Source organism: Sceloporus undulatus, chromosome 2 (assembly GCF_019175285.1).
Source record: "Sceloporus undulatus isolate JIND9_A2432 ecotype Alabama chromosome 2, SceUnd_v1.1, whole genome shotgun sequence".
Taxonomy (NCBI): Eukaryota; Metazoa; Chordata; class Lepidosauria; order Squamata; family Phrynosomatidae; genus Sceloporus; species Sceloporus undulatus.
Genome location: NC_056523.1, coordinates 308,966,367 through 308,978,414, shown reverse-complemented (window position 1 = coordinate 308,978,414; position 12,048 = coordinate 308,966,367). Strand labels below are relative to the sequence as shown.

Sequence of the window (12,048 nt, the reverse complement as noted above, 5' to 3'; positions counted from 1 at the left end):
CATGTCAATACAAAAAGCACAGGAGACACATGTAGCATTTGGATTGGTTGTTTCAACTCTTTCTTGACTTCTGCTAGTACAGGGGTTTCCACTGATCCCTTCTTTACATCCTGCTGTGCAAAATTTCCTCTTTGGGACTCTCAAGGCCTCAAGAAAGCCAATTTTGGGATATAACATGATTAATTGCTATGTTGACTGTGCATATGTATGTTGTGGCAGACATATTTGTTAGACATTACATCTTCTATAGCAGTGTGGTATAGAATTTGTTTAGTGCCTTGCATCCTTTCCAGTTTCTCTGAACTTACCAGCGAGGAAGGATATGAAAAGGAAAGTGAGAAACAACATCTTTTGTGTGCTGCAAATGCATGATTCAGTTCCTGGCATCTCCTGACCCAAGGATCTCAGGTAGCAGGAAATGAAAGAGACCTTGGATACCCTGAAAAGCTGAGTAAATATCAGTAGGTAGCATTGGGCAGCTTTATGGTGTTACAAAATACAGAAAAAGCAATAGATACTGCATGTACCGTTGAGGCTTCATTTTAAGAAGCAAGTTGGGCAACTCATGTGCATGTTTGTAGGCACAGTTCAGAGAGCAGTTCACAAACAAGTCCCTTAACTGTGCCTAAAAAGCAATCTCAAGAATAGGACTTGGAAGTGTTTCTTTTGGGATAACTGGTGACCATGCTGGCTGGGGGATTCTGGAAAATGAGTCCTAAAAAGTAGTTTGCAAGCCGACAAAAACCTAAGACCTTCTCCTGGTGCCTGGTATATATATATGAGATTTTGGGGGGTGGGGGGGGGGGGTGTTCTCTGACCTCTGAACCAGTGGCATCCCCATCCCTAGTGTCACCCAGTGTGTGTGGGGCTGCTGGGGGGATGAGGGTCAAAGAGGGTTTGCTTGGCCCTCTTCTTTGCTGCTGTGGCATTGGCTTCTTCCCTTTCTTTAGCTGCTGCCATGCCAGTCTCCTTGTGAGGAGATCAGCACTGACACAGTGAAGTCAGGAGGGGATCGTTCAGCCCTCTTCTTCACTGCTACGGTGCCGGCCTCCTCATGAGACCTGCGCTGCTGTAGCGAAGTCAGGTCTCTCCCTGCAGTGGGAAGAGGGCTTGACCGGTGTCATATCTCTTCTGGGGTGTCACCCAGTGCAGGCTGCACACACACACACCCAGTAATGCCTCTGCTCTGAACTGACTTTAAATGTGCAGTTCTATCAAGGTTTAGATAATTGCTCCTACTTTCAACAGTTCTGCATTGAGAAGGTAGGGCTAGCCCAAGCCATTTTACCACCTGAAGCAAACGCTAAATATGATGCCCCACCTCCTGGTTGAACTAAAGCAGCTAAGTGGTGCTAATTTAACACTGACAATGGGACAACTTCCATTACACTGAGGATAGCAGACTGCTTAAGGAGGAAAGGCAGGCTGTCTTGTACAATTCTGCCTTGCAGAAGAGGGCAGAGAAACCCAGCAGGGATGGTGAATGAAGCTGTGCTAGTGCTCAGTGAATGCATGAATTACAGTTTTGCCAATTTTCTAACTACCATAGCTACAAATTAGTGTCAGTGTACATTTGCTTCAGTTTTTGTACACAGCAAAGTTAGCCTGCTCAACAAATTACATGCTTTTTCTCAATATACATTATTTTCTATGTACTTTTGCTATCCCAATCCTATCTTCCTAATGTATTGTGCATATTTTCCCCCAATATATGAATTTTTGTTTCCACTTTTCTTTAACATTTAAATGTTTCAGTGCATGTTTCGATGAGAGAATTTTGCAGAATATGGGTTTTGGTTCACATGTACACACCAGTTCACTTATGCGTTTGAGATCTGTACAAATACAAGGACCTAATTCCCAACTTCTGCTGTCCTCTCATTTCCCCTGCATTCTGTGCCCCAGTGACCGCCTCACTCTGCAAAGTGATAGGGCTTCTATTTGACACCCCTTTCAAACAGGAGGATCTTAATGTGCTAATCATGTTGCACATTTTTAGGTATATGTGATCCCCTTTCTATTTGGATCCTATTTGCACCACTAATTTATGAGCTTCTCCCTGACTAAACAGGAAAAATGGATTTTTAAAAAGTTATTAATAGGCTTGCAGGTTATATCCTACGGCACCCATGCGCCTGCAATGCTGCTTAGAACTATATCATGACTGAACATAAGCCGGCAACAATGTGTGGCTTGGCTTTGATTTATCATATACCATGAGTCCATAGCAGGCTTCCATGGGTCTTTCAGAGCTACCCAAGGATATCTCAGTGCTATCACTGCTGTGTATGCAGCTGTATGGTTCCCAAATTTTGATCCTTCAGATGTTTTGAACTTCAACTGCTATAATTCTTGGCTGTTGGCCAAGTTGGCTGGGCTTCTGGGAACTGAAATCCAAAACAAACGGAGGACCAAAGGTTGGGAACCACTGAGCTAGAGGAAGTTAGCTGGATGCTGCTCCACTACCCCTTTTCTACCAGCCAGCAAATGGTCATGGTACAGAAGTTGCAGTGATGATGGTTAGTGGGAGAGAGCTATACCTGGGAGTCTCAGGTGAGGAGGAGGAAGCAGCCTTTGCTCCTAGGGCGCCTCTATAATTATTTAGCTTCTGCCAGCAGTCCTATTGGAAATTGGCATTTGGCTGATAAATACCTTGATACAGGAGGCATTATTTTCTGTTCCACCAGAAGCAGTAAAATATGTTGAGCTGGTACTGGTGACACTGAGATCAGAAACATGTCTGAATGTGACCTTCTGATTGTTCTTGCTGTGTGCCTTCAACTGCAATTCTGATTCAACATCAGTGCCCCCCCCGCCCAGGTGCCACCTGGTGCAAGGGGGCTGCTGGGATGATGGAAGCAGGAAAAAGCAATCCACAAGGCTGGGCAAGAATGAAATCTAGCATCCATGTAACAATAGAAATGAGCTTTATTTCATAAAAAGTTTATAAAATGCATATTGTACAAAAATAAAGTCTGTAGAGAACTTTGGTTGGTTAACACAAATGTCTGAGACATAAATTGTAGATGAAATACAATCCCCAAAGAAAGATGCTCTCCTGGTTTTATTTATTTTTCAAATAGACTTTTAAAAAATCACAAACTTTACCTTTTTTGTACTTTTTGAATGTTAGCATTGGAGGTTGAGATACTCTGGGAAAATGCTCAAACTATCAACCATTAATGCTCACAGCAAGTGCTGAACTGCTTCCTGTTAAGGTGCTGAAAGTTAATCTAAGCAAACAGTATTACTTAGAGATCATGTTTTATGCAGTCAGGACTATGCAAAGTGATAAATGTATATTACAGCACAGTGCAACCTCATTGTATGAACCTATGCACTTACACAGTGTTGCCTAAAGCACATGAAAGAATTTCAAATGGGACTCTAGCGATCTGAGTCAGGGTGGGTTATAACTTGCTATGTTGACTGTTTTGGACAAGTCATGAAAGCAAAGCGCACAACACATCCAAAATATGTGAGCTAAATTATCAGAAAACAGACTAAACGAATTTAAAATTTCCTACTGCAACACAAGGAAGATTTAGAATGTGTGGAACTCAACCATTTTTCATGCAGTCTGTCTGCTCATATTTGTGCAAGGATCACAGTGAAATCCATCTTCTGCATCAGAATCCGGATTGCACAGAATCTTTTTATTACTTTTATATGTGTATTGTATCATTTTTATTGATGTAATCCTGGCTCGATCTGCAGGGAGAGGAGGGAAATAATAATAATAATAATAATAATAATAATAATAATAATAATAATAATAATAATAATAATAATAATATTGTATACTGCTGAAAGGGTAAAATGCTTTTGTATGGCTAGGACAAGAATCTGATGTCCTGTCCAGCTTTGTGGCTGTTGTGCCACCATGACTCCATTATTTCCAGATTCTTGTATTTGGACACAATCCAGCCAAATAAAGGCTCCTTGGTTTCAATGAGGGTATTGATTATTTAAATCTCAACTCACCAAAGCCAGTGAGTCTTCGACAGGAAACATTAAAGAAATGATCCACAGTAAGAGAGGTGAAATTGATAGGAAATGAAATGTGGGAAGAAATGCAAGACTGGATACACTTTTGACACCCTTCTGTAATGCCTTATCAGGAATGAACTGAATTGAATTCAATGGGACTTGCAGGAAATGAGTATAGTTCTACAATTACTCTCTTGTTTTGGTAGATGTAGGACTCGTAGCACACAAATATAAACTGTGAGGTTTTTCAGTGTTCTTACAATGCAGTCCTCATGTACCAGAAAATGTTGTTTGGATTTAGCAGAGAGTATTATACTTAAATTATTTCGTAAAATGGTTCGTTTGCTTTTATTTTACATTCACTATGCTTATAACCTTATGCTTGCTGGGGGAAAAACATTAAAAGTAATGGGAAATATATCCAGGAGAGCATGGGTAGAAATGGATAGTATGTAAACATCTGGGACAATGCAGGAAGAAATAACTCAAAAGGGATGCACGTGACTAAAAGGCTTGATACAATCCACAAAAAAGTAAACTTCCCTTGGTCTAAGTTTAAAAGTTTTTCCATAAGGTTTAAAATCCTTTTCTGGTTTAAGTCATAGCTAAACAGCTGCCAGAATCAGATATTGTGATGCATATATTTTCCGGTAAGTCAAATTTGTATGGACAGGTATCGGCAATCTACCTGCATGCCAAATTGTGAATTCCCTGCAGATAAATTTGGAATCCCCATGGCTAATTTCTTCTCTTTTAAAACCATGCCTAGCTTCATGTCTTCAAATCAGCTCTAAAAACAACCCGCCTATCTCCCAAAGAAATCTGTTGCCTTTCAGTCACATTAGCTTCAGGGAAAAGGGAAATGAAAACTTGTGTTGGATTCCCTGGATTAAGTCCCAATGAATTCAATAAGAGGTACCCTCAAGTTAAGTGTGCACAGGATTATAGCCTTAAGTATGCTAATCTCTCTCTGGATTATAGCCATTTACACTTATAGGCAGCTATCCATTTACATCTTTAAAAGAGAGAGAATAAAAGGGAGCTAGTGACTGCACTTAACTATATCATTTTTATTTTATGTCTATATTATTATTATTATTATTATTATTATTATTATTATTATTATTATTAGTATTATTAGTAAGTAGAATTCTCTGCCCTGCAAGAAGAGACTAATTAATTGTGGGCCCATTTCTGTAGTACTTCTATAAGGTTAACAGCGACACAAAAAAGGGAAATGGCCTGAACACAGCCACATCATTCCTAATACACTGTATTATTTGGCTTTTTTAAAAGGCATGTTTGTATCTTTCATGACGGGATTAATCCGTGTTGAATCCATTTTTATACATAGTTCTAAATTTGATATTTCACATCTCTTCTGTTATTTTTTCCCCAAAACGAGTAAGTCCTTGCCTCTAAGCACAGGGGAAGCTATTAAAGATCACATATGAACTGTTTTCTTCAGAGTGGTATGATTCCTAATAAGTAAATGATCTAGACAAAACAAAGCAATCTAGCTGTAAATTTATACCCAGGGAATAGAACAAACTGGTCTCTACCAGGGTCAGCCCAAGGTTAAAAAGCGTCCTGGGCAAGGACTTATTTCAGCAAACCCTCTGTCAACTTCTAACTTTATTTTAAAACCTTACTTAGAGCACCTCTAGCATTTATAGCATCAGTGCTTACAGTGCTTTGCAGTGTCATCCGGAAACCACACAGTTTGTTGATTTTTATTTCCTAAATATGATAATACAGAGCCTTGCAAAAGTTCCTTTAGTGGCTGAGGGAATTCTGGAAACTGTAGTCCACAAAAGGAACTAGGAGGGCTATTAGTTACTTATGCCTTCACAACTTGGCTAGTTTCATTCAGGCACCCTTTCACACTGCGCAACCATAGAGTTATGAGTCCACTTTAACCGCCATGGCAGCATCCTCTGGAATCCTAAGATCTGCATTTTGGACAAGAGTATTCAGCCACAGAGGAAGGCAAAGGCAAACCCACTCTGAGCAAATCATGCCAAGAAAAAAAAAACATGACAGGTTTGCCGTAGGATCACTGTGATTCAGAAACAACTTGAAGATACACAATAATAACAAATTTAGAATTTCACCCAGAGAGCTCTAGTGTCTCACTAAACTGCAAATCCCAAGACTGTACAGGATGCATCCATGCTAATTAAAGTGGAATGAGAACGATGATGATGATGTAGTGTGAAAGGGTTTCTGAAGTCAGATACATAAAGACAGGCATCTTTCAGAAGTATTTCCAATAGATATTAGGGATGTTTTTTTCCCTTTTGGGCTGTATTTATGCAGCAGCTTTAACTTGGGATAAAATGAATGCCTGTACATGCGTGTTAGCCAACACATGCTGAGAAAGTGAATATGTTACTGCTTTGGTCTCACCTTAGAGTTAACCTTACTCTCTGAGTGAGAAAGCGGCAGATTTTGGGTAGCAGTAAAGAGCAGTCAATTTCTAGTTATTTAATTTTCTACATATATGGGGGGAGTAGGACAAAAAATAATTTTGCTGGCATCGGTTGCTGGGCAGCTTGAGTTGTGAGGTGGGGTGCACCACTTTCTGTTCTACTTCAGGCAGCAGAATACTTTGGGCTTGCTCTGTCCCACATGCTTAGTACATACATACATGTGGAGCAGCAATTCATTATCATCATGAATTCAGCAGGAAAAAGTTTGTGAGAAAATGTGCTTGCTATGTCTCACTTCCTGGTTAGTGCAAAAAGTCTTGAGAAGCAAGCTGGTTCGTGAACATGCAATAAAACACAGCATTGGGGAGGGATCAGGATGGAAAAGTTCATTGAATAATAAATACAAATAATTTGTTGGTTGGTGAGTGTCCATAGAACAAACAAACTTTGCATACAGAAGGTCTAAGGTTCACTCCCTGCCTTCTCCACTTAAAGGATCATGTGTAAGAAGGCTGGGAAATACCTTAACCTATGAACTTAATAGGGTTGCTGCTGATCAGAGTGTAGTCAACACTGGATAAAATGGACCAATGGACTGACTTGCTATAAGGCAGCTTCAGATAAGGTCTAAAATTTGTACTACAAAGATAATGCTAAAAAAAGAAATACCCAGAAAAAAAAAATAGCAGCAATACAACCCATGTTTAGAAAATCCTCTATCATATACAGCTAAAATGAGAAGAGAGGAGAGAAAAATGCATTGAATTATTTGGTGTCTTAGAATAACATTTAGCAGCTAACACCAACTCATAAGCCTTTTGCAAGACCGCAGAAATGTGTCAGACCTCTTAGCTCAAGCATAACATTTTTTGCAGTAATATTATGTGGCCTTTGATCCAAGTCTACACAGACACAGCACTTTGTGGCCCTGGATGGGGATCTGCATTCAATATACATTTTAAATTTATTTATATCATGCATTTCTCCTAGTGTGAGACCCAAGACAGCATCTAGGTCTTCTGATACATACATACATACATACATACATACATACATACGAAGACCTACTGGTAAATGACATTGATTGAACATATCTACATGTGTCTTAGTTTTAATCTACAGTAGTATTATATGCATACATTCCTGTATAAACCTAGATTGGGGCAATGGCTAATCCAGCCTTTCTGATTGTGTGCCCTCCAGATGTGTTTTATTATAATCTTATTAGCCTTGTTGGCAGGAGATGATGACATCTGTAGCAGAACACATCTGAATGTATCAGATCAGGAAGGAGAAGGTTAAATCAATGTATCTCAAAGCTTTCCAATGGTGGATGGACCTATGACTGTCATTGACTTCAGCGCAACATGAAATTGCTTACATAAGCTCAATGAGGCTGCATGATGCGGGACAAGGCTTTTATAGAGGCCTGTCTTTTTGCAGCCATCAGAATATTTTGTTGTTCTTGGCCATTGAGATACTTTGCTTTTCACCCTCAGCACATTATACCTCTTCTTCCCTAACAAACATTTACCAGAGAGTAGGAGACCTCTAGAACTTGCAACTGGTTAAGTGACTTCAATGGAGCACATCCATGTGTGCGTGTGTGTAAAATCATGTTGGCTACAGCAGACCCAGTGAATTGCTGAATGGTAAATCTACTTGCATGTTAGTCCACATGCAGGTGAATACACAGAGCATTTTTAAAGTAATTGTTATAGGGCATCCATTCTCCTATTTAAAAGGTTTGTAAGTGGAAGCATCTCTACTACAAATTGTGTTGAAAGTGATTGGTTAAAAAAAAGAAGTCAAGACAGAGCTAGAAATAGATTTACACATTCAATATTCTTGCAATTTTCATGATCCTGTCCATCTCCAGTAAACAGTTGCATTAAAAAGAAGAAAAGTCCTTAACAGTCTTAGCAAAGCTTAGCAATATTATTTAAAAACACAACTGACCTGGATTACAAAATAAATATCTGGGGATTGTTTTTATTTTTGGAGTATAGTAATGCAGAAGGCAATGAAAGGGTTTGGAATCACGGAGTTCACTGATTAATTGTATGTGTCCATTTGTCACTATTGGGTATCCAAAAATCATTTGGACACAAAACTGTTACTTTAAATGCCTTGTGAATCCACCTACACAATGACTGTGCTCTAGTCAAGACCAAAACCAGGATTTAGTGTGTGTGTGTAGAAGTGTTACAGAACTACGCTATAATTTTTGAGGTCCTTCTGTCATTTTAATTCAAAAGGTAAAGTAAGTGATTTCTTTTTTAAAAAAAGTTTTGTATTCCTGTTATTAATTCTTAATACTTAACAACAACCAAGGATCTTTGCTCCCAGCATCATTTGTCTCATTGTAACTTTGGCACTTGTTTTGAAGAAAGAAGCTTTAATAAATAAAGGAAAGGAAAACTCATGTAATAAATAATCATCATAATAATTTAAACCTCAATAAATATTTTCTCTAGATTTGTCTCTGACTGGATGCATTGCATCAAGTAGTCTCTGCTCATTCACAATGACCCCAAATAAAAATGTAGTTAATTAAGTAAGCGATCTTAGTCCATTTGTAAACCAAAGAAAACAAGAAAATAAAAACAAAGATCCACATATTTTTCTTATGGTGTAGTCCAGGCAGGAACAAGCGATTAAAAACATGACTCATATTCACAAAGAGCAGAAAAGGAGATCAGAACTTAACTCTCTTTTCCCTCCCACAGAGTAATCACATTAAAGTTCAATTCTATGTGCGACAGAACTAACAAACTGGCCTGCTTTGGGTACAATTTGCTTGGGATTGGTTTTCACGTCTCTGTGGAACTTTAGCTAGCTTGTTGAAACCCCTGCTTGACTTGTGCCCAATATACTAAAAATATTTTTGCTAGCATCTTGGGCCTGGTACTCATGTTACTCCAGTGGTGTGAGAACTTCAGAAGTGCCACTACTTCCTGTCCCACCAGGTAACACGAGAAGCCCCATAACCATGTGGGAGACATCTGTGCCTGGCCCTTCTCCAAGCCAGCATTAACCAATTTTCTGAAAGTTTTCCCATGCATGTCAGGAGAAGCTGCAGCAAGAGTTTCTTCTTCATGGTCTGAAGCTTCTCTCGCTACTCTAGTTGTGCAAAGAGGAGAGACTTCCACGTTCTCTTTATAGTACAGAAAGCAGGGGCACACTGGTGACTCCTCCACTACCCGGGTAAGCTGAGTAGGAAGCCTAAATCGTGTATTCTAACACTGACTCTTTAAACTACTGCTTTTCAAGCCCTGGGGTTCCTTAGAATTTTATCAGCCATTCCTCAGCAAGAAAACTGGTGATGGCAAACACGAACAATAGCTTGCCCAACATTACAGTTTTAAATACAGAGCTATAAGGGTGTGCTGACTGAATTCTAAGCTGTGTTTTCAATTTGTGCCTGGCCGCCAGTCTTCAAGAACTGCACCTTCCTAAAATGTGCCCAAGCTCTCTTATTTATTACACAGTTTTGCATCAGAGCTTGGAGTTCATCTGTTGACTTATGGTGACCACATTAATTTCATAGGGTTTTCTTTTAGGCAAGGAATATTCATAGATGGTTTTGCCAGTTCCTTCCTCTGAAATGTAGCCTATGGTATCTGATACAGTGCGCCTACGTCATATGTGGGCACGCTTTATGCGGTTTTCAGCATATGTGAGGGAAGGAAGGGGCAGCACGTCCCATAGGGATGAATGGGGCATGTGCCTGTGGGTATGCGACACCGCATGCACAAGCCCCATTCATTTAAATGGGGCTCGAGCATAGGCATTATTTGTTTTATGCGGGGGAGTCCGGAATGGGTCCCCTGTGTAAACAAAGGGCACACTGTATTCATTGGTGGTCTCCCATCCAAGTACTAACCAGGTTTGCCCTGCTTAGCTCCCAAGATTAGATAAAATTTGGTGCTTTTAGGGTATTTAGGCAAGATTTCATTTCCCCTGCCCATGAATTATTCCCCTCTTTCAAATACAATACTCTAATGGCTGCTAATCCCTTTTCTGCTACCTTGTTGCTTGATTTGTCTCCATGTTCCTGCCTGCTCTGCATTTAGGATCTTCATCTGTACCCAGCGGTAAATGCCCTAGTGGTAAATGCTAGATATTGCATCTGTTCAATCTACAGTTCTCAATAATAGACTTCTTTGAGAGAAAGCCATGTGTCTTGGTGGGACAGACTGCTGGCAAAGGCGGTTGCACTGGGAATAGCAGAAAAGAAGGCAATTATACCTAAAGATTCTCGCATTTCACCAGCCACAGTCTCTTTCTTAAGGCTTAGCTGCCCATAAACAATGAACTCCTTAAATGACCACCATTTGCCACCCTCTTAAATGGAGAGGTGTACATTTTGAAGTTAAGGCTAGCAGTAACTGACTGTTAATTCTAATTTGGTAACTCATAAAGCAACTTATCAAACAGGCTGTGTTGTTAAGCATCTGCTAAGCCACTATCTGCCCATGGTGGATCATCTCCATGCAAATGGTGGAAGTCACCTTCATCCATCCTGGATGTCTGCCCCTGAGCACGGATGTCTATTTGCTTTCCTGCAGAAAAAAAGGAGATTATCATACACCGACACTGAAGTCCCGCTGGGATAGAGGCGAGATCTAAATCTCAAAAACCAGATCCTATCGCACAGCCTGTTCCCGGGTAGTAGGCAGCCCATATGGAACCCAGGCTTCTCCGGCACCTTTTCAAGAATGGGATTTTTCCATTCTTTGAAGAGCTGCAAAAGAAACCTAGATTGTATATGCACTGCCACGGTTGCATATGGGCTGCCTACTGCCCAGGAAGGGGGCAATGTGATAGGATCAATTTTTGAGTTTTAGATCCTGAGTCTATCCCAGTAGGACTTTAGTGTGTGATAAACCTCCAACAGTTGTATCTTCTCCAAAAATCCTGTACTGGATTTCAATCAACCAAGCTCCCGCAACTGCTGTTCTCTTGTATGCTTGGTCCTCTTCCTTCATTCAGAGCCACCATTCTATCTTCTGGGGAGCTTTGGTCCCTTCTTTGCCATTTTAGCAGGAATGCAATATCATAGCAGTGTCCAAACACAAAGGACGTCAGACGCATCCACATTTTTTAGCGGAATGTTTCTGCAGTATATGGTACGTTGATAGGTCATCGTCCAAAAATGAAACATCATCATCAAAAGCAATGGGTCTGCAACAAGGCTGTGGTCTGATTTTGTCACTGACCAACTTTCTGTTTCGGGTTAAATTGTTTAAAATTTGGTCATACAGGGTTGAGGAAGACTCACATGAGCCACTGCAATATCGAAAAATCAGCTCTTCTTTGGTTGCATATCCCAACCCCAAGTCAGTCACGTTTAAGTGTATCTCAGTTAAGACACAATCTCGATTTTTGACCTTTTGACTTCTTCGTCCCTTTCTGCTGATGGAATTATTACTCTTCTTGGCTGCATTTTGTCTGTTTCTTTCCCGTTTAGAGAAAAAAGGAGTTGGTTTATCTGGTGACCGCTTCAGTCTTTTTATAGTGGCTTGAATAAAATCCACTACATCACCAAACTGGTTGGGATAATCCTCAGGCATATTAGCTGTTTTAGAGAGAGAGAAAGGAAATTTTATTTATTTATTTATTA

General features: G+C 40.0%; 1 protein-coding gene across 2 annotated transcripts in view; it reads right to left on the bottom strand.

The window, feature by feature from the left end:
* Positions 1 to 11,287: 11,287 nt before the first annotated feature.
* GDNF (glial cell derived neurotrophic factor) overlaps positions 11,288 to 12,048 on the bottom strand; it is a 37,907-nt gene continuing 37,146 nt past the window's right edge. For both annotated transcript variants that reach the window (XM_042453821.1, XM_042453822.1), the window contains exon 3: positions 11,288 to 12,003. In XM_042453821.1, the coding sequence (XP_042309755.1) occupies positions 11,510 to 12,003 (494 nt within the window). In that variant the 3' untranslated portion in view covers positions 11,288 to 11,509. The remainder of the gene's footprint in view (positions 12,004 to 12,048) is intronic.